Source organism: Perognathus longimembris, chromosome 11, assembly GCF_023159225.1.
Source record: "Perognathus longimembris pacificus isolate PPM17 chromosome 11, ASM2315922v1, whole genome shotgun sequence".
NCBI classification, from domain to species: domain Eukaryota; kingdom Metazoa; phylum Chordata; class Mammalia; order Rodentia; family Heteromyidae; genus Perognathus; species Perognathus longimembris.
Genome location: NC_063171.1, coordinates 51,001,611 through 51,025,433, shown reverse-complemented (window position 1 = coordinate 51,025,433; position 23,823 = coordinate 51,001,611). Strand labels below are relative to the sequence as shown.

General features: G+C 37.2%; 1 protein-coding gene and 1 pseudogene across 5 annotated transcripts in view; one reads left to right on the top strand and one right to left on the bottom strand.

Moving 5' to 3' along the window:
• The window catches only part of Kcnk2 (potassium two pore domain channel subfamily K member 2), a 159,973-nt gene that overhangs the window by 67,687 nt on the left and 68,463 nt on the right, over window positions 1-23,823 (top strand). For 4 of the 5 annotated variants that reach the window (XM_048357687.1, XM_048357689.1, XM_048357690.1 and 1 more), the window contains one exon: window positions 22,846-22,963. The exons of the other annotated variant lie outside the window; for it this stretch is intronic. In XM_048357687.1, the coding sequence (XP_048213644.1) occupies window positions 22,846-22,963 (118 nt within the window). The remainder of the gene's footprint in view (window positions 1-22,845; window positions 22,964-23,823) is intronic. 5 annotated transcript variants of the gene reach the window in all.
• Window positions 1,675-1,774, bottom strand: LOC125360341 (annotated as a pseudogene).

The window sequence follows — 23,823 nt, the reverse complement described above, 5'->3', positions numbered from 1 at the left end:
TTAGCCAGAATGTGGTAGATCACTAGACATATTGCTACATTAGACATACTTGGTTTTTTATCCAATTCATTCTGTTTACTGAATCAATTTTGGGATTTAAAACTCTATGATATATACATTTATAATGAAACTGCTTTGTGATATTTTTGTCTTTTGATTTCTAATTTGAACCCCATTCTCTTGGAGCTAAGAAGAGACAATATTCTACTTGCTTTGCGGTAAAGAAATTGTGATTTCTATACAAGAGCCACTCGGTGGCTTTGGGTCTATGGTATTTTCCTGTGGAGAGGATTATACTCTCTTTGCTCTATCCCTTCCCATTTGGATCCATTCAGTAGCATTTATTGAGGACCTCCAATATATATGGGTATGGAGTCAAATAAGATGATAGAAAAAGAGCATAGCTCCTCCCAAGGTGGCCCTTCTTACACGTGCATGTGCAGAGAAGAGCACTGTAGGTAGCTATCACACAGTGTGCTTTCAGATTATACGTGGGAGTGCTACAGATTGGAATACTGAGGAGGAGATTGCGGCTGAAGGACAGTTAGGATGACAAAGAAGAAGAGGTGAGAGGGAAGTTAGGGAAGGAAAGGAGATCAGGGGATTTTCTAGGCAGAGCAGGCCTGGCGTGTTCCAGTAGTTGAATTATGTGGGCATGATGGGCAGGGTCATGGACAGCCCTCACTGAGTAGACTGTACTCTTTTGTTCCATACCAGGGATGAAAGGGCGAGCACTCTAGACCTGCTTTTTTCCACCTGGAGTGGATGTACACTGGTGACACTTTATGATATCACTTTATGATATGTACATATGCCACCCTAGATGCCAGTGACACAGACTTTTTAAAGCTGCTATTCTGCTAGAAAAAAAGTGTTAGCATGTTAGATGGTGCCAGGATCTAGGAGAGGGAACAAAGCAGTGACAGGGGATAGGAAATCTTGGATGGGGATTAATTTCAGATCAGGTCGCTAGAGAAGCTTCACGGATGAGTAAAGAGAGCTAGGGAACAAGACATGTGGCCATCTGGGGAATAACAGTTCCGCAGAGGCTGAGCACAAACAAAGGCCTTGTCCTAGCAGAGGGCTCCAGGCTGGTAGAGGAACTGAGGGGATTCTGAAGGGAGTAATAGAAGATGATGTTGAGCAGGTCATGAGGATATGCCATGCACCTCCATGTAAATTAAGAGTTTGGCTTTTGGGTGCAGATAAATATTGTGATCTGGCTGATGTTTCAGCAGGATTAGCTGCTTGCTGGGCTTTGAATTGAATGCACAGAGAGTAGCTAGGAGGTTATTGTCATTTTTCTAGGGAGAGAATGAGGCCTTGGGCTAAGGTGGGAAGGTACATTGGGAGTTTGAGATACAATCAGATTCTGGATGTGCTTTGGAATGAGAGCCAATGGAGCTCATTGACAGACTAGATGCATAGTACAAGGGAGAAGAGTCAAATATAACTCTGCAATTCTTTTTCTTTTCAGGTAATGTTATATCTTTTAATTCTCCCCCTAAAACTTACAATTCTGTTTTCTTGAATTATCTTTAAGTAGTTGTACAGAGGGATTCTAATTCAACATGTCAGTTCATGAGTACAAAGCATCTCTATCAACATCTCTCCTTCCATTACTCTCCCTCATCTCTCCCAACCCACCCATCCCTTCAAGTTACCTGGTTACAGAAAAAGATAGGACACTTCTCAAATTTGCATTCTTGTTCAGGGTCCATGCTCATCTCTGTATCATTCCCATTTTTAGTAAGTATGCTGCTGAAGCAAGCACTAATCTTCCAATTTTTGTCTTAAGGAACTAAAAAATTGAGAGCTCCCACTCCTTCTGAGATGGAGAAGAGTGAAGGAATTTCTTGGCTGAGGGATAATGTCAGGAGCATAGTTTTCCATATTGCACTGATAGCGTTAGGAAGTTTCAGTGATTGAAGATTTATGGGATACCAAATAACTGCATACAGAGCCACAGATGGTTGCAGCAAAATGATGCACCCAAATAAAGACATTGCATCCGGACAAAAATGCCACGACAACGGATGTGAAAGCGGCAGGTGTCAGGTCCAATTTTCTTCTCACTACAAGGCCATATCAAGACACGCTCCTTGATATGGACCAAGAGCCACCAGTGTGTGCAGGAACACTTTTGTCAGCCAGGATTCTTAGTGTTGTGGTTTACATAGGTCTGTCCTCTTGTATCACCAGCCTCAATGGCAGAGCAATCTGAAGTCTCTCTGAGACCAGGTGCACGATTATAAAGCCAGAAGTGTGAAGCAACACTCTCAGTGAATGCCATCTTTATGCTTTTGCTTCAGGGATGTGTTGTGATGGTACCTGCACTGGCAGCCATCTGCCTTAAACTTGAGATACTTATTAGGGTGTCCAGCTAAAGGTATTGAGCATATGTGTTTGGAGTGGGGAGGAAGGGCCAATCGAAAGGTACACATTTGGGAGTATGGTTGCCTGGAGAGGATGCAAAGTTTATATGCCACATAAAAATCTCTTCGAAAATGGGTATAGGTTGAGATGAGTGGAGAGTTCTTTAAGATGTACAGGTCACTAAGAAATACAATCCACTATTCAAGCGAATGATGGGTTTATGCCCTAAGAGGTCAAGGATTTTTTACAAAATTATTTAGGGAATTTCATTGCCTTATGTCCCCAGATCTTGGAAAATTTGTTTTACCTTTGCTTTTCAAGGAAACCCATGTATATGAAACATTGAAAGGACAATCATCTTTTATCATTTTATCTGTGGACATGGTATCTAGAAAGCATCTAAAGCTCTCTTGCTCAAGGCTAGTGCTCTACCACTTGAGCCACAGCTCCACTTTGGCTTTTTCTAAGTAGTTTATTTAAAGGAGATAAGAGTCTCACAGGATTTTTCTGCCTTGGCTGGCTGTGAACCTGATCCTCAGATCTCAGCCTTCTGAGTAGCTAGGATTATAGGCATGAGCCACCAATGCCTAGTTTCTATTTAGCTTTAGAACAAAGTATATATTTTAGGGGCAGCATGCGAAGTGTCTATAAACATCCTAAAAATAATTTGTGTTCTTTGGGTTAATTTATGGGAAAAAAACCAGCACTCTTAAGTATCATCATATATAACTTTCTTAGGTACATACTAATCTAATAATTTGTGTTTGTAGGTTATTTCCTGTCTGTGCTTCAAAGGGAGGGAATAGGGCTACCAAATAGGTACATGGAATCTGAAAGGAAAGCGTTTGGACTTCAATTTGTTTTGGATGCCCCCTGTGTTATTTCCTTAGTGGAACAACCCATCATTTCTTCCACTCCTTATGCTAGGTTCATGTTGTCTTGACTTTCAGAATGAAAGGAATAAGAGTAAAACTTTGTCTTGTATACAAATCAACAATTGGTATACTTTCATATAGTACTTCCTAGTAATTTTTAGATTTTTAATATAAACCTTAAAAGTGGGGCTGGGAATATGGCCTACTGGCAAGAGTGCTTGGCTTATGTACATGAAGCTCTCGGTTTGATTCACCAGCACCACATATATAGAAAACGGCCAGAAGTGGCGCTGTGGCTCAAATGGCAGAGTGCTAGTCTTGAACAAAAAGAAACCAGGGACAGTGCTCAGGCCCTGAGTCCAAGGTCAGGGCTGGCAAAAAAAAAACCAAAAAAGCAAACACAACCATAAAAGTAATTTGTCAGAAAATGATGTTGCCTTTGAAAAATACATGAAAGTCAACTAAATAGCATTGCTTAAAATTTCTTTGAAAATATCTGTAGAGTATTATGTATCAATACAATATCTCTCAGACTGATATGATTAGAAAAGAACACTATTTTGAAATAATGGCTAAGGAATTGTTTGATGGATGCAATAGTTATTTGAAAGTGAGGGAAATTATTCTTCAAATGCATTCTATTTTGAAATATTTTCCTAGCTGACTATTTATTAAGTTGAAGCTGAAATTAAAACTTAAATGTAAAATAAATCTCCGTTAAGCAGGAGATATTAGAATGAGGTTGGTCCACAACTGCTAATTACTTAGAGCTGTTATCACTAATGACTCTAAAATTCCACAGTTGTATATTCTATATCAGCTTGAGATACTGCTGGTGCCCAGCTGAACATTTGAATGATAGTCTTTACACGTTGCTGAATCAAGAACTAGATTATCTGACTTTGCATCTCTATTCCTTGCAATAACTCTAGAGACATTTACAAACTGTGCCATAACTATCAAAGCGAGAAGTACATTATACATTTCATCATATAAAAACTCTATCATGAGGCTGATGTTCATAGGCCCAATTTATCTGAACCTTTCAAATTTAAGTGCAATTTAGCCCATACTATCTATTGAGATAAATGGTTCATACTCCACTCAATAAAGTTTTTTTTTAAATTTTACTTGATCCTTATAAAATTAGATCCTGTGAGTTTTAAGCTGTTTGTCTAGTAAGTTTTGGAAATAAAGTTATGCAATTCCCTTCTAAAGATAGGAATAGTATCATTTTAAGTCTTTGTCCCCTACTATATGTAGAATTCATTTTCATTCAACTCTTTGTGTGCCTTGGGTCTTTGCCTTTCTAGTAGTTTTGTTTTTCAATCACTTCCTTGGCAGTTATACTGTCCCTTGGTTATTTTAGTCGTCTTTTTAGAACTACATTCTGTTCAGTTAAAACATTCGAAAGTGCCAATTAGAATTGTGGGAAGCATTCCAAAAGAGGGGGAATCAGGAATTAGCACCAGTGGCTTTTAGTTTTCCCTCCTTCTTACTCAGTTCTTCCCTCTGTTTTTCTTTCATTTCTCCCTGCTTGCTTTCCTTCCTCTCTCCTCTTCTCCTTTCCCTTCCTTCCTTGTTCCCTTCCCTCCCTTCTTTCTTCCTTTGTTCTTTATCTCATTTCTTTATCCCTCCTTTCTTTTCCCTCCTCCCTTCCTTTCTTCCCTCCCTCCTGTCTTCCTTTCTTCCTTCTATTTCTCCTCTTCTTTCCTTCCCTACCTCTATCTCCCTGCCCCTCCCCTTCCTTCCTTTTTCCTCCCCTCCTTTCATCTTCCCTCTGCTCCCCTCTACTCTCTTCTTTTCCCCTCCCTTCCTCCCTTCCTCCTTCCCTCCCTCCCCCTTCTCTCTCTTTCTTTGTTTCTTATAACCTTTATTTTCTCTCTAGGGTTGCCTAGTGTTTTATATGTTGACATTGTTAAATGGTGTCATTCAGCAGACTCATGCTAACTCTAGAGCCTTCTTTGGGGTTACTGAAACCATTATTTAAAGGGTAGCTTGGCTCATTTTCTTCCAAAGCCACTAGTTTTCTCATGACCAGAATAAAACCTCAACTCTCATATATGTGTCTCTTTCCTCTGTCTTGTGGGACTTTAAAATTGAATTGAACATTTCACACTGTTAAGGATTAAAGTGTAGCTGGCTGTGGTGACATAGGCTTGTAATCCAAGCTCCTGGGGAGACAGAGGCAAGAAGCTCATGAGTTGAGGTCAGCCTGGGCAAAGTTAGTCAGACCCTCTCTCCATTACAAAAAACAAAACAAAACAGTCAATAGCTGGTATTTCCAGGCTTTGATGTTCCCCTTTTAAATTTTCAATGAAAAACATATTAGATACCTAGATACCCATCCCTCCAAATACATAATTACTATATTTATCATCTTAAACATTACAACTCTTTATTAAATATTTGTGATCCAACATAAATGTTTGTATAAGGAATCAATTTTATAAGCCTTTGCCAGGTAATTTTCCTTTTATGACCACTTAAGTTTTTTGAGAATTGATTTTTTTGCCTACTTTATCACAATAGCTATATGATTGGTGGAGCATGCTTTCTCTGTGCAGAACTGTTTTATTTCTCTCTATGACTAGTTGGACTTGCATATGTGTTCAAAAACATTATTCTCGACATGACTTCACTTTCTTTTCAGTTTTCCTCAGGAAACTCAGATTCCTTGAGAATTTATTGCCGTGTGTATAAAAGAGCTCTAGGATGGCAACATGCCAATATTTATGAACTACTATGTGAAAACGTGCCTATTTTTTCGAGAGGTACTTAAGGAACCAGAATGTACGAGAAGTTTGTATATACCTAAAGTATAACATGAGCTTGACTATACTTCACAGTAAAGGGAAGCTTGAGGAAATGAGGAAACAAAGGTTAGTTTGGAGGAGAATAATGAGATCTTCACAGATAACATCACCAGATGAATTACATGAAAGCACATGTTAGGGGAAATTGTGTTGAATTTATAAACTCTCCATTTATAAGGTCCCAACATAATTCCCTGGCATTTGTGAAGTCTCTGTGCTACAGTTTGGTCTCTGATGGTATGGTTTTGCTAATTAGAGGAAGAAAAGGGATTCATCAAGGACTCTTTTAATGGTCAAATCAGCCCAGCTTCCTTTGGAGCAAATGAAAAATTCTTCTTTCCTATAATTCCTGTTTGAACACTGTAAGTAAAGGTGATATGGGAACATTTGAGTTCACTGGCAGGTACAGGATAGTGACTTTGTCTGTCCTTGAATGTCCTATGCTTGCTGGACCCATGTGATCCCAGTTGTACCCAGGGAGTCAATTCTGAGGTTTACAAGGGAAGAGGCACTGGCTCTGTGCCATTCACACATTCCACTGATGTTCCAGATTACAGAGGGGTCTTTCTTCTCCTCCAGATTTGGAAAGGAGTCCTTAGGGAGGTTCTGTCTCATTCACAGAAGAAGCTCACACCAGAGGCCTGGGGTGCCGTGTGCATGCCCTTGCAAGATGGCAGGATGGCCAGGATAACCAAACAGAGTTCCAAGGCCAAGGAACCCAAACGGATATGACATGAGAACTATTGCTGTCAGACATGACATGAAAACTATAGCTATTGGGTACATCTAGAACTTATGTTCTTTATTTTTCATTGGCCATAAAGTGAAGGTCTAGTTTCCTTAAAATGGCCATAAAAAAGCTAAAAAAAAACTTATGTGTGTTATCGAGTAGCATTTTATTTTATTTTATTTTTTAAAACAGTAGCATCTCATATGTCTGGGAGATAGATGCTTCTTAGTCCAAGAAATCCAGGAACTTGTCAGAACTCTGGTTAGCCTGGACTTTAAAGCTAATTGTGGTAACTTTGCTCCTTTCAGATAGCAGAACATTTACAATGTTAATTCACCCTAAGAGTTTGTAAAGAATTGTAAAGCTCATTGATGGGATGCCAGTGTCCTGTGGCCCTGGAGGTTGGCGATGGTTCTATGGAGCACAAGTTGCCTGGGCATCACGGAAGGGGAGAGAGGCAGGTGCTCTTTCCATTTGTCTCCACCCAGGCCCACACCCACACACGTGGGACAGAAGCAGAGACCTGCATGCATGCATCTATCATGTTCCAATAGCAGCCTAGGCTATTGTTGAGATAAGATATTCCACTCATTGAAAGCAAGAAGTAAAATTGATATTCACTCATTTTATTCATCCTGCTTTTCGTGTGTGTGTGTGTGTGTGTGTGTGTGTGTGTGTGTGTGTGTCTTGAGGCTGAAAAGTTTCCCGAGGAGGTGACAGTTAAGAAATGTGGCTGAGGAGGAGTGGGGGGGTGGGGTGGTTAGGAAGAAGATTCTGGCTGTGTTCTGTGTGATGATGTAATTGGTCCACCACGGGTGGAGAGGACAGCCTGGGTGTTGAGGTAAGGGAGACAGGCCACAGCTGTGAAGACCTTGGGAAGTAGTCTAGGTTTTAGGTGCAATGGAATGTAAATGGATAGAGTTTTCCAGAAACAAACAAACAAGTACAATGTGATTATCCTAGGCAAATAACTTGGTGGCTTATAAGTGGACCAGATGTAATAAAAGTAGAAAAATTAGCTGGGGAAGTTTTAATGAAAGTTGATTTTTAAAAGGGTTTTAAAGGAGGATCCTGGGAGGGTTTTTTTTTTTGTTTGTTTTTTTTTCAGAGATTGGGTTCCTAGGGGAGAAATGAACTTTCTAGAAGAAAATCAAGATAATGTGTGTATCTATGGGGAGGATGGAGGAGAGAGGTGATGACTGGCTAAGGATTCTGAAGTTAGTAGTAGGTGCTAAATTCAGTGTCTCCATAAACAAGATATGTAGCAAACATAGAAAATTACTAGATAATTCTTTTGTGAGACCTCTCTGTATGGCCCAGTCTTTTCTTTTTGCAAAATAAATTCTAATGAGTTTTAGGGCAAAGGATGAATACTTCACTTAAAAAATTACTTTTCATTTAAAACCTTCTACAAGATTGATCCTTCTAGGCATATTTCAGCTTATGTGTCATAATAAAAACACTATATAATTATTTTAGCTCTAACAGGTACAAGTGTCTTCTCCTCTTTCTGTTTAGCATGTTCCAAGGCTTCACACCAGTTTTAATTTCATTTTATCAGATGATGACATTTGCCTCTTGATTTGAGCAGTCCTAAAAAGAATCTATTTCATGAGGATAATTAAAAAAATTCAGTTTAATGAAAATAGCAAACTACATTTTATAATTTTCTTCCCAAGGTATATTTCTCTTGGGCAAGTATACTGTGCTATTATGAAAATCAGTAGCTTTGACTGAACAAGGTCTTCTGCTTTATTCTCCATTACTCAGGACCAACTATAGAGTTAGTTCCTGATCCACTCATACACAACTGGTGTGTGTTTGTGTATGTGTGTGTGTGGGGGGAGGGTGTCTGGCTGTCTTAGTCATTTTAGTTTTTCCTTGATGTAGGATTAATTTGCTTTAGAGAAGCTTTTATGACAGGGACCTAGTGAAATCCCTTTCCTCTTGAAGAAGGAAAAAAAGAAATAAATTAATCTTATAGATAAGTCAAACTGAAATGTGTGCTATTGAGTTAGGAAAACAGTATAAAAGCAAGTAACAACAGTAACTATATCTAAACATAGAGGTGTTAAGAAACTTTTACTGGGGCTGGGGATATAGCCTAGCGGCAAGAGTGCCTGCCTCGGATACACGAGGCCCTAGGTTCGATTCCCCAGCACCACATATACAGAAAACGGTCAGAAGCGGCGCTGTGGCTCAAGTGGCAGAGTGCTAGCCTTGAGCGGGAAGAAGCCAGGGACAGTGCTCAGGCCCTGAGTCCAAGGCCCAGGACTGGCGCAAAAAAAAAAAAAAAAAAGAAACTTTTACTGCAATAAATGTTGGGTTAATTGGATATGATATTCTAAGGAATAAATTTGGGAATTAGGATTGGATGGATTAGGAATTTGGTATCTATAGTAGATTTTGCTTAGTCAAATGCTATCATTTTATAATGAAAAAACAAAAGAGTTGCACCCTATTTCTAAAAACAGTCTACTCATTAGGGACAAAAACCTGATGTAAACTATGACTTCTTGCTTTCACAACTGTCTTTTCCCCAGTTCCTCCATTTCTTTTTCCACTTTTTCTTTTTCCTTCTTTATTTTACAAATATTATCATCTTTCCAGGATCAGAGCTAGCAGTTCTAGCACTTTTTTTGTTGTTTCTTTGAAGTTGAGTCATCCATATATTTATTCTTTGGTCTCTCGAGGCGAACCCTGCTCTAGCCTGTATGCTGCTGACTCATTGTGTGCATTTATTCTCAGTTTCCTTGCCCTGGTTGCCTGCTACCTTCTATGTATTGTGAGTGGGGAAAAAAAAATCTCAGAGTCATAATATTTAAGGGAATCCTTCTGAATTCTGAGTCAAATAAAAGTGGATGACATATTTCACACTACCCCTTGCCCCCATAATGAAATGAAGCTGATGTAAAAACAATTCTTTTTGGACTTCATTTTTCATGGTTGTTAATCGCCTATTATATTTGCTGTATAGATTAAACCTGATAGGTATTTAGACATCAGGGCCGGGTTTGGTACTTCTTGATGTTTCATGAATTAAGAGAGGTATTGGACTGAATCCCCTTGGATAAAGGGGAGATATTTTATTGTTTTAGATCTAAAATATAAACATATATAAAGACACATACATTGCCATATTTGTATATGCATGATCACATTGACTGAAGTATGATATATATATACAGGGGTGGATTTCCATGGTGTAACCCTTTGAACAGTTAACAGTTTAACAAAATGAATGTCAGGAATCAGAAAAATGTCTTGTTTGGAAGGGGAAGGAATCAGATAAATGAAGAGAGGAAGAGTGGGCCCATATGGGCATAATAGCTCCATGTACATACACGAAAATGGACCTGGGAAACTTGGACTTTGGCTAGATAGGAGAGTGACTCTGCTCAAGATGCATCACACACACAAATTGACATGCTTAATTGAAACCCTTTTGTACAGTGATTTAAAGTGAGCTACAAAGATGATTTACAAAATGACTTCACAAATGAAAGGATGATAAATCCAACTTGTCCCAGTTCAGAGAATGACACAGTTTAGGATTTTTAGTTAAAAGTGAATAAAAATCCAAGAAATATAAATTATTTATTAAATGCTACTCTATGCCTTTTACTATATGGGACTGTGAGAGCTCCCCAACCCCCCATTTTATTATACATATTATTTCCTGACATGGTTGACTCAATTTGCAATATACATACATATATATGTATATATATGTATATATATATTTCAACTACAGATAGAATCTGTTTGGATGGTTTTGTGGCATTCCATTTTATGGAGGTATTCTAATTTTTGGAAACTCATTTAATGTTTTAGGCTCTTAACATTTTTTAGGAATGGGCATATAAATATAATAAGCCATCTATGCTGTTAATGACTTTTTTAATCGTATGGTGTGGTATTGTTGGTTATATACATTGTTTAACCAACTTCTTGACATTTTCCATCTTCTGTAACTGACACTCGGTATCTACTGAGCAGCAATCTCTCCACCTTTTCCCTCTCTTCAGCCCTTGGAAGCAACCATTCTACCTTCTAGATAAATCTACATTTGACGTATCTGGTAGATAGATCATATACATGGAATCAAGTAGTATATGTGGATTACAGGTGTGTGTCATGCCTAGATGATATGGAATATCTTTTAATATACCTGCTGTCCATTTGAAAATCTTTGATAAAGGTGGATGCTTAGCTCTTTTTTTTTTTTGGTTGGCCTGGGGCTTGAACTCAGGCTCACATGTAAGACAAGAAGTCTGGGAGGTAGGAAGAGGGCTGGCGAGTGACACGTGGCAAGTTGGGTGAGCCGAGGGAAGCTATATGAAGAGGTGGGAGACAGTATCTCTTTCCACATCACCACACCAAGACTTGGTTTGCTAAGTTATGTGGTTATTGTTTTTATCTATTTTTGCCTAATGATTAATCTAGCTTCTCTTCTGTGAAAGATAATAGGATGAAACCCCTCAGGTCTTGCTCTACCGTTTGAACAGTTAACCTGAGGAGAGGAGCTTTCTAACGGACACTCAACAGGTGCCCAACAGAAGATTAAAGAAAACAAAACAAACAAACCTAAGTGAGGCTCAAGTTTATCTGATCCTCTGCTAATGGAAGTCCTCTTTGCCTTCCAGTGCCTGTTACCAGAATCAGTTCCACACTGCTTGCTATTGTAAGCTGTCTATTTCAGAGAAGAGAGTTGGTAGAAAGAATCACATTTATTCAAGGGCCTGCTTTGAAGACAGTGAGGGCTTTGGACCACAAACTGACTGTCCTTGGTGGACTTCACACACTCAAAGTGATTTTATAAGAGAAAGAGAAACTGTAGCAAAAGAAAGCAAGTGCTTAATGGTGTGATTATAATGTGCAATTTTCATACTATCTCACTTCTTGGGCTAGCTCCTGTAGTTAGTTATAAACATTTGGCTAGTTAATGTATACAATTAAAGACTACAGAGGAGTATTGTTAAGGTCATTGATTTTTTTGGGGGGTGGGGTAAGGAGGAGTTTCTATAAATCTAAAGAAAGATTTAGCAACTAGTGCCTTAACCACTCATGTGGGACTTATTCTGATTTAGAATGCAGGGGAAAAGGGGAGGTTATAAGAAGATTATGATAGGGCAGAAACAAAAAAAGAGGAAGTGAAATAATTCTGTCTAAGACAGAAGCACACACCTGTAATCCACAGATACTACTCTGCTGATATCCCTTTCAACTCTTCTGGTTCCTCAGGAGACTATGCATCCTCCTTTCCTCCATTCCTCCTTCCTTGGCCCCTCTCCTTCCCTCCCCTCTCCTCCCCTTCCCTCTTCTCTCCATCCCTCTCCTCCTTTTCCCTTCTCCTCCTCTTCCCCTCTTTTCCTCCTTTCCCTCTCCCCTCTCCTCCCTTCCTCTCCTCTTCCCTTTCTCCTTCTCCTTCCCCTTCCCACCCTCCCCTCCTCTCCTCTTCTCCTCCCTTTTCCTTCTCTCTCCTTCTTTTCCTTCCCTCCCCACCTCCCCATCCCCTCATGCTTTGCACAAGAAATTGGGCAGCTTCTCCTTCATAGGTTGCTGTGTTCTTGAGGTCGGTGTGACTGCATATGGACAGTACTGCATACATCAGATGCCAGGCTTGCTTGCAGCACTAATGGCTAAGGTGTGACACTCTCCCGTCAGTCTGAGAGGTGCCTGAGGGAAAGGTTTAATTGCAGTTTTGGGTCATAACTCCTGGACAGGTGTCACGGGGGGGAGGGGGAGGGCATAATTCTATTGTTCAGTTGGTTTAAAAAAGTACAAGAAATTCAGCTTTCTTTAACTTGACAAAATAGATTGCACCTAATATAGTATTTGCTATTTTTAGTGAGTTTATGGATGGATAATAGGAAGGGGTATGTGGGGGGAGGGGGCTGGGAACGCTAAGAAGCTAAGACAGGATGAATATGTATTACAGTGTTTGGGTAAGTTACTCATATTATTTTTACTGCTTTGATTTTGTGATACTGAGCCAAGAAATATAAACATATTAAAGAATCTTGCAAGACTTCCTTTTTCTCTGTATTATATTAGTAAGTCATTAGTAAACGTCCTCCTTAGTGAATGAAGAAATTTTTACCTAGACTACTAAAGCTCAGAAATTTCTTGTAGGCTTATTAATGCAATGAGTCAACTCAGTTAAAGTGAAAAAAAAATATTATGTGGCCTAAAACAGAATCAGTTTATCAGAGTATTATTGAAATGTTTTAGGATGATGAACGTTAGCTTTTATTAATGACTAATTTGGGATACAGAATGCTTGTTTATTCAAATAAGATGTTGGTTAATTGTCACTGTGCTATTATGTGTACATATAGAAGTGAGTCCTGGTAATTTTCACCTTTCCTGTGATTTTATTTATTTTTTATTTTTTAGTTAAGGTGATCAAGAAAGATAGGACAAAAAGGATTCAGGTTGTTTTTTTTTTATTTTAAAGCTGATACTTAGAAAGGATTTTCTTCTTTAAAAATTGAAGAATTTTCTTAATTATTTCACCTGTGATTACCATCTTACAGATGTAAAGCGTATTTTTTCACTTGAACTTGTATGTGTTGTGGAAATAAAGGCTTATGTGTATTGTGAAACTAAGTAAGTGGAGATGAGTGACTTTCTCTTGGAAAAGCCAACAAAATTTTCCAAAATTGTGAGCTCTATGGATGCAGGTATTTAGCAGAGTAAAACTCCCTTTGTTGCATTTTAGCTTATTTCCTCTTATGAATTTAAATATTTAGGCTTGCAAAACAGAATGTGTGAATACATCTTGGTTATTTTAGCATGCATTAAGCTAAATAGTATAAAAATATTGTCTTAGGTACTCTCTCCCTGATTTCAGTTTCATGCTTACTCAAATCCTATTTTGAAGATATTCTTTAAGGAATATTCCTGGATAAAGCATGTGACTGTAGCTTATTTCTGTTTTATTCTTTTAGTGCTGTCTTATTTTATTTCCTTCTATCTACCTTTCCCACATTCCCCCGACCTATTCTTCTACCTCCTTCTCTCTCCATATTTTCCTTGTATTAATCCCCATCTCATACTAAGAATGGGTACAAGATAGCCTTAAAGGAAGACATTTATCTATCTATATTGTGTTCATTTTCTTCAGACTCCAACACTTAAGGCTTCCAGTGGTTCAAGTTCAATCATGGTTTGATGCACAAAATCTTACCTACTAACACCTCTGCAGATTGTTGCTTTCACTTTCTATAGCATTAGATGAATTTATCCTGTGGCAGAATAAATAGTAGATATACGACATTATTTGTAGATACTCCATGAGGTATTATGGTGATTAAAAATGACAGCTCTGAAGACTTCAAAACCCCTCACACCTGTAACTCTAGCTTTTCAGTAGGCTGAGATCTGAGGATTGGATTCAAAGCTAGACCAGGTAAGAAAGTCCATGAGATTTATCTCCAATAAACAAGCAAAACAAGTTGGAAGTGGAGCTGTGTCTGAAGTGGTAGAATGCTAGATCTGAGCAAAACAAACAACCAAACAAAAAAACAAAACTCAGGGACAGTGCCTATGACCTGAGTTCAAGCCCCAGGACCAACACACACAAAAATAAAACATAAAACCCTCAGAACATGCTTATGTTATATGAAAATAATTGCAGCCAGATTACAATTATTAGAAAAGACCTACTTATTGCAAAGCTTGTTTTAGGGGCTTATTTGTACTTATTTTTTTTATTGTTAATACCTTCCTAAGTGATATATAACCTGGAGAGACAGCTCAACACCCAGCAATGTGCCTTTTGACTTCTGGCCTTTCAGTGTCATCTACTCCTAACTCTGTGTGTCCCTATTTTGGTTTTCAAGGTTTTGTTTCTACTAATAGGAAATAAATTTACACTTTAAAAAGAGCAAGTACAGAAAAACGCACTTCATTAGCCTGTATGAAAATAGCTTTTGACATGCAAGTGCTTCATTCCTAAATAGAAGGAAAAATGTGAGAAGGTAGTAAGGCAGACTTCAGAAGACTGCTGTATACACACTTCCTTCTGTTTTTTTTTTTCTAGTCATAAGAATTAGATTCCATTTGTACAAAAAGATGCTTCTTTATAAAAAGTTTATAATTAATGTGGTTAGGCCACATTGTATGTAGAAACACTCAATGACTTTGAAGAGCTCCCCTATCACCCAGTAGCTCACTTTTGGGCATTTACCCCAAAGATTACAAACAAGGCCATACTAAAGCCACCAGCACACCTAGTTCATTGCAGCACAATTTGTCATTGCTAAAATATGGAACCAACCCAGATGTCCCTCGGTAGATGAGTGATCAAGAAAATGTGGTACATATACACAATGGAATTCCATGCCTCAATCAGAAAGAATGACATTGCTCCATTCGTAAGGAAATGGAAGGACTTGGAAAAAATTATACTAAGTGAAAATGAGCCAGACCCAAAGAAACATGGACTTTATTTCCCTCATAGGGAATAATTAGTAAATGTCTAGGATAGTCCTAGAAGATCACAATGGCTCAAGACCTGTGCCCGCATGAACACATAAGATGATGCTAAGTGAAATGAATTTCAATTTATGGAAACAAGTGGTATATCACTGTTGTAGTTATTTTGAACATGCCATGTGACACTGTGCCCTTCGTTTCCCCCCTATTCCCTTCCTGTGGTTTTACCCCTGATATCACTGTAACTGATTTTAGTACCCTGGATATTGTATATACCTGTATGGGAACTAGGGAAGGGAAAGGGAATACCAAAATTGAGAGACAAAAGATAAAATGACAAACCAATGCAACAGCAATACTTACAAAACTATATGGTGTAATCCAACTGAGCAATTGATGGAGAGAGAGGGAAGTGGGGAGGGGCAGGAGGGGGAAAAATGAGGGAGGAGGTAACAAGTTGGATAAGAAATGTACTCACTATATTACAAATGAACCTGTAACCCTTCTGTACTTCACTTTGACAATAAAAAAAGAAAACATAAAATATATTTTGATTCCAGTTGTTTTCAGCAAAAACAATAGATTAAAAATATTATTCAAGGCTGGGGATATGGCCTAGTGGTAAGAGTGCTTGCCTCATATACATGAGGCCCTGGGTTCAATTCCCCAGCACCACATATACAAAAAACGGCCAGAAGTGGCGCTGTGGCTCAAGTGGCAGAGTGCTAGCCTTGAGCAAAAAGAAGCCAGGGACAGTGCTCAGGCCCTGAGTACAAGCCCCAGGACTGGCCAAAAAAAAAAAAAAATATTCCAGATTACCTTTTCTACCTAAGACATGTACTCAGGGAACCCTTGAAAATGGACTCCTTTACCCACCTTTAGATATGGCACAATTTAATCACCTATGCTCCTTGTATTAAAAGATAAGTAGGAATACTATTCCATCTATTTTCTCAGCCTGGAATCAGAACTCTTTGAGAAACTATATCAATCAGAATGGAATAAGTCAAAGATATTTTTTAATAAAAGAAAAATATTATCAACGTTAGATTTTAATAGAATAATATTTGACAATACTCAGATTTATAGAATGTAGTTTTGGCATTTCTTGTTTGGATTTATACACATGTCTCTATTTTTCCTAGGCATCGAAAACAAACAAACAAGCATATAAAGAGAAAAACAAGTATTATGTCCACATGGCTATAGAACTTCTGAAATCCCAATTTTTATGTAATGAGTCCTAAGCTCATTTGTACAGTTCAAGGCAAGAATGTATACTAATTAGAATAGAACATTTTATTAGCACAAATTAATTATACAGAGTAATTGGGTTTGCTATGACATTTTTGTTGATATATGTAATATATTTTGATCATATTTTCTCCCATTTTCCTCTCATGGACATTTGATATGAAGTCATGAATATATACAATTTAATGTCTAGAAAATGTAGTCATTGCAAATATCCTATAAATTTGAATTCTCAGATATGTGCAGAAACGGAGCAAAATTTGCTATTCCAATAAGAATTCAATAGTCAGTCCATGTTTTCAGAAAATAGCAATCTTATAAGATTTAACTTAGACTAATAAGCACATGTTCTCCATTGTAGAATTGTATGGCTGATCATAACACATTGCTTTGTTAATAATCATTTCCTGCTTATGAGAATTAGCCTTAATTCTGTAATAATGCATATCTTACTGAAATGGAATTTAATGTTTTGACCCACTGTTCATTGAAGCACAGTACCATTCCTTGGCTTGCTGCTATTAAATTAAGCCTCAGATATTAGCAATTTTATATCCATATAAAAATAACTATTAGCTGAGAGCTGCACAGCGTCTGAAATACTCTTAAAGAGAGTGATGTTGATGTAATCTGGTTTTAAAGAACTTGTTTGCTTATTTGGTGAGCACCAAAAAAGTGCCACTTAGCACTCTGGCCCTTAGGTTATATGTATCTTTCTTGCTGTGAGTTAGCACTACCATTAGAGCTACAACTCTACTTCCAGCTTTTTTGGTGGTTAATCGGAGGTAGAGTTTCACAGACTTTCCTGTTTGGACTGGTTTGAAACTGTGAGCCTCCCACCTCAGACTCCTGAGTAGCTAGGACTACAGATGTGGGCCTTTGGCACCCAGCAATAATATTAATATAGTTAATTAATAATATTAGTATAGTTAATTATATATAAATAATATAATATATTAAAAACACATATCACTTTCTTGACTCTGGGAGCCCAGTATATTGCTTCTGTTTGCAGAACACCATGAGAGGAATAAAGGGAAGATGGGCCTGGTTTCTGGGGCTCATTCCTAATGGAAGGAAGAAGGTCCATGGATGGGTTTGTATTTCAGCTCACAATAAGGCCACATGCTGTGGCACAGTGCTATGTATCATAGCTTCAAAATATTCCCTGTGAATAAGAATTACATAGCACTGACAGAACAGAGATGGTTCTCTTGTACAAGTGATGTCCATGAATGACATTTCAATCAGAGATGTCCTCCAAATTTTAAAAATGTTTTGGAAGTGGCTAATGCATTGTGACTCCCCTGTAACTGAAGCATATATATAGTGAGAGGCTCTGAGGCCTCGCAAGTGCTCTATGTGAGTTCTGGGCATGCAAGAGTAAGGCCCACCTTGAGATATTCTGCTTTTATCAGCAAAACGTTTCAAAGTAGCTTCCACCATCTGGATTTAGGTAATCAGAGTGTTGACACACAGCCACAGGTTAACGTTGTGATACACAAGGTTCCTGCAGCCTCTGGCAATAATACTGGCTATATGACTGTGTAATATTGATGAGCTTTGTGCTATAACCCAAGAATCCTAATGATGCTTACCATTATCTATTCACTTAATCCCTTGGCAGTGAGAACCCCACATTAGGAGGCGTTCCTCATTATGCATTCTTCTAGCTTTTGGAAATATCAGGCTTACATGGCTGAATTATTCTGGTGCAGTGTTGTAGATGTGTGATTTGATTCCTTTTCTGAAGACTAGCTTCATTCGAAGACAAACTGATACTTGTGAATTATATCTCACAGAAAATTGACAAGAAAGAGAATATATTATTCCTTGAGGAAATTTATAATTATACAAATGTCATGATGACTATCACTGGATTTGACCATTGTATCAGTTTCTTGAAAAGAATACCCTTTTATAAAAGAAAAAAATCCAGGAATATTCCAAAATATCCAGTTAAATAAAGTTACTATAACCCCAGTGGTAGACACATCATTTGTGTCACCTAATCAGTCAGTGCTTTATTCTTGAGACTTAGAAGTTTCAAATCATTTACAAATGTTCAGATTATTAATGTGACCTGCTTTCAGGTTTTTAGGTATTGCAGTATCCTTTAATGGAATATTGATTATGATATTAGCACGAGGGGATTGTAGAAAGCACGCAGAACCTTTTGTACCGCTTTGAGAACATCATCATCTGAGTACAGGGGAAATAGTGAGATCAGAAATTTCTGGTGCCCATTGTATTTTTAGATACATAGGAAACTTGTCTGAAGACAGCCCATTCTTCAGGCTTTCTGGAAGTAGCTCAATTTCTGATATTTTTACTTGTAGTTGAAAAGAAATAGTCTAGTGCTTTATAATACACAAGAAACTGTTCCTTGACATTAGACTCATCAAACAGTCTCATGGCTGTCAGTTGTTGTTTTTTCCAGCCAATTCTAAGTCTGTGATGGTCTCATTTAATTCCAAAGAAGCATACCTCGTTAGTGTTTGGTGTTGAAGTTCAATGTAGCTCCAATATACCAGGTGACATTACATACCAAATGGACTATAATTCCAAAAGGCACACTTTCAAGTAGAACTCTGTGTACTTTGATTTTAAAAGCTGACAGTGTCATGGAAACCAAACTTTCTGTTATGACCTTGGTGAGAAATTATCTTTAGGATGGGTGCAAGTGAGCCTGGCAGAGCATCTTACATCTTTTTCTTTAGTTCACCTTGTTATAAAGTGCAGAGCAAAATGAAGTATGAGTTGAATGAGGACTATCTTCTACTATTCATGAGATTTGGAAGCCCTTTCTTAAGTTAGCATTCCAAGGAATTGTATGCTAGGTATAAATGCTCTGATTTCTGTGTTCACTTTATGTTAACCTAAACAACCCAACCAACTCATATGTTGTCAAAGATGACTTGATTGTCTGCAAAAAAATTTTCTTTAAGTAGAAAAGTGAATTTTTTTATTGACCATTACATGATCATGTTACTTTAGCTATGTGCTGTGTTACACCCAGAGAGCATTCTTAGGATATCATTTGTTAAATGCCCTGAGGACCTGAATTGATGAAGATCTTAGGCCTTTATAAGTGTATAGGAAAGGGCATGTTCACCAGGATGTTTTTCTGCTAGAGAAATGACTTCATGAAGACTCATTCTCATCGTGATTTGAGGTATTTTTAGTTTGATCTCAAGTGTGTTTCAATAATCACAGCTCTGTGATAGCTATTTACAATCCACGAGTTTCCAGACACTACTTTCTCTGATTATAGTTCTGAATTTGCTTCTTTTGAACAGAAAGAATTTGTGGACTTTATCCAAGTGTCCTACTGAAGGACAATGCACCTTGTTATTGACCAGGAAAAGAATAAAATAAATGACCAAACTGTCCAGAAAGGGGGTATTAAGTCAGTTGTTGGAAGGATTAGTTTGCTCTGATCAATAAAATGATTAATTCTTTATTGGATCAAGTCCAAAGACTTTCTCTACCTAGTTTTAGATATACCATTAATATTCTCACTTTGTAGTGGCTTTCCCATTGCCTAGGATCATAACTAAAAACTATTTTTTGAATAAGTGAGTATCTTGAGGAAATGTTTATAAAACATGAAAGCATACTTTGGATGCAAATTTATCGTCTTTCCAAGCCTTCCTCTTTCCTGATTTTTATTGGGAGATTTTTTTTGTTGTTGCTGAGAGTTATTAGCCTAGAGGGTCTGATGCCTATGGTTATGAGGTTGGTGAGCTCAGGATTCAGTATGTCACCCATGTTTTTGAACTGTATGACTATTTACTCTAGCACAGCCAGATATTAATAAGGTAAGAATGTGTAGCTCTTTCAGATTTATGATGCTTTGATTTTTTTCTATTAGCTGCAGAGCCTGTTTATCACTACAGTTAGGATACATGAACCAATAAGTATTTATTTTATACTAAAATAAGAATTGTTTGCACTTCTCTAATTATTTCCTACATTATATGTTTGTTGCTTTTAAAAATATTTCTTAAAGACGTGCTTAGTTTTTAAAAAGATTATCTGTATTTTTCTTTACTTACTCTTATAATGTATTTAATTCAATGCCACTTTCTTGCCAACCTTCAATATATGTTATGACAAAAGACTGCAATGATTAAGGATCTTAGATAATTAAAACAAAGAGTCTGCCATCATTGTTCTTAAATAACACTCCTGTGGAAATACTGGCCAAAGTAGTAAGAGATGAAACGAAAGAAAAATGTAGCTATTGAAAGATGTGGAGTTGGATGCTGGCGGCTCCCCACTGTAATCCTAGTTTCTTAGCAGACTGAGACCTGAGGATTGGCTTTAAACGCTAGTCCTGGCAGAAAAATCCTTGAGACTTATCTCAACTAACTGCTTAAAAGCCAGAAGTGGAGCTGTGGCTCAAATAGTAAAGCTAGTAAAGCAACAGACTGGAGGGGAAAAACAAAACAAAACAATGTGAGACCCTGAATTCAATCGCCAGCACTGTCAGAAAAACAAAACAAAACAACAACAACAAAAGAACCCAAAAAACAAAAAGAAAGATGTAAGGATATAATGTCATGATGTGTAAAGGACAAGGTGTCTTATTTTGGTTTTCCAGGTAGCAAACAAAATTAAGCAAAAACAAGAAAAAAATAATATGTTCAGTAGTATTGCATAGTGATCCTCACACTGTATTTCCTAAGATCTTCTCAGGAGTTTGATAAGGTAATGCTATTTTCACCATAATGCTAAGGTGTTTTTAATTCACTCTAGTCTAATGAGTGAGTGGTGGGTTTTCCCCAGAGATCATGAGTTATTAGGATAGATTGAATGCAGAAGGGGATATTAAATTAAAGTGTTTAATCCAGACATTAAAATATTTATAAAATTTCAAAACTTGCCTCTCTCTGTGCTACATATTCTTTTTTATTGTGTGGGAACACACTTCATAAAATTAGGTTGCTTCTACGAACATACATGGGCTTGTTGTTATTTTTACATGAATTAGCAAAAACACTTGAAAAATTAAAAATTAAGCATAGAGTAAGTACTAATACTCATATTGTAAATAAATAAAACCCCTAGATGTGATCAATAAATTTTGAAAATATAAAGTTGTTTTGTTGTAAAAATTACAGGCTTGGTGGCCTTAAGCATGAGCAATATATATTTCTGTATTCCACACATTAAAAGTCACAATTTAAAAAATGTAAAATTATATAAGAATAACGACACACACAGTTCTATATGAAATATGTAATGCCATTCTAAATGTATTGTAGTCCACTCCATGAAAAAGGAATCATACATATTCCTTGATGGGAAACTTGACTGTTATAATTAATTGTCTTCAAAAAAATTTTTATTGTAAAGGTGATGTACAGAGGGGTACAGTTACATAAGTCAGGTAATGACTATATTTCTTTTTGAACAGTGTCACCCCCTCTTCCCTCCATTTCTGTGCTCCCCTTTGCCTACCCCCCCAGAAGAAAAAAAAAAACACCAAAAAGCATGTCTCAGTTTCTTGAAATTCATTTCGATAAACAGTACTTTAGATGTTGAGTTCAGCCTTTGGATTCCTGTCCTACACATACTCTCCTTCAGTCAGCTTGTGTGTAAATGCATATAGCCTTGTGTAAGTTATCACACCCAGTTGTATTTTAGATCTAGCTAAAACATATGGAAGAGAACATGCACTATTTGTCTCTTCAAGCTTGGCTTCCCTTCCTTTGGATGTTTTGTTCTAGTTTCAGCCATTTCCTTTCAAATGACATAGTATTATTCTTTCTAATGGAAAAGCAAAATTCTTTTGTGTATATGTACCACATTTTCTTCATCCACTCCTCTGTTATAGAGCATCTAGTATATTTCTTTTTTTTTTATTTTTCATCTAGTATATTTCTATAACTTAGCTATTGTGAGTAATGCAGCAATGAATCATGGATACATATATTGAACTTTCAAAATGATTAACACTTTGGAAATGCTTTAAAAAATAAAGCCATTATATTCTATTTATTTAAACCTTGGTTTTATAATATAATACTTGCATGTATAGCCAATCTGTGGTATTTACATTAGTGCATTGCTAGATTTTTTTTATTCAAATGTCACTAAATATGACTGTGAATGGGCACATTATTAGAAGCTTAATGCAGATCCATTCAATTAATATCTAATGTAAACTTAATATTTAACTACTGTTAAATTTTGGTAATAAGTTTTAATCTCTGATGTATTTTAAAAAGAAAAGCAAAAGTTTGGCTTATCTTTGTCTACTTAGTCATTTTGGGGTGGGGTTTATGCTGCTGGATGTACCCATGTGATTTGATGTGTACTGATCGATTTCTTTTTAAACTTGCAGCAAATAGTGGCAGCAATAAATGCAGGGATTATTCCCTTAGGAAACACCTCCAATCAAATCAGTCACTGGGATTTGGGAAGTTCCTTCTTCTTTGCTGGCACTGTTATTACAACCATAGGTAGGAGACAACCTATTTTTTGTTTTATTTTGCTGTAATTTGTGGTCTAAAATGCTTTTGTTTGAATTTTCTTTGTATAGTTGGTCAAAATGGCCTACTTATGGTAGGAAACTGAATTGTACTAAGCTGATTTTCAAAGGAGGAATAAAGAAATGAGGTTATCATTCCAGAATATTGACCTAAGTTTAAACTACGTATGCTACTCTGAAGCAACCCTGTAGAGTCCTTTGAACAATATATGATATAATGTCAAGATTGGCTTGACACAATCAAATCTTTGGCAAATAATTTTTAATTTTCATGAGTCTTTAGTATATCAGGGAAGGACTTGGATACAAATTTTTACATTTTTTCCTAATATCCTTTTTGCATATCACCTTCATCCATTTGTTTCCACAGGCTATTTATATATAGGTCATATGTTCATGTATTATGATAACTCGGGCTTTATAGCTCATATTTTGATAATAGCATGAATATGTTAAAAATTAACACTAAAATATGAAGATTACAAAAAGGAACCAATTTAGAGCCTTGATGCATTTGCTAGTCCTGTTGTTTGCTGAAATGTTGAGTCACGTGGTGGAGCAGAGTCTCATTTTTAATTGATCCTACCTACATTCACCCAGCCTTCAAGGGAGCAGGCAGGGTGCACAGACATCTTCTCTCTCTCTCTCTTTTTTTTTTTTTTTTTTTTTTTTTTTGCCTGTCCTGGGGCTTGGACTCAGGGCCTGAGCACTGTCCCTGGCTTCTTTTTGCTCAAGGCTAGCACTCTGCCACTTGAGCAACAGCGCCACTTCTGGCCGTTTTCTGTATATGTGGTGCTGGGGAATTGAACCCAGGGCCTCATGTATATGAGG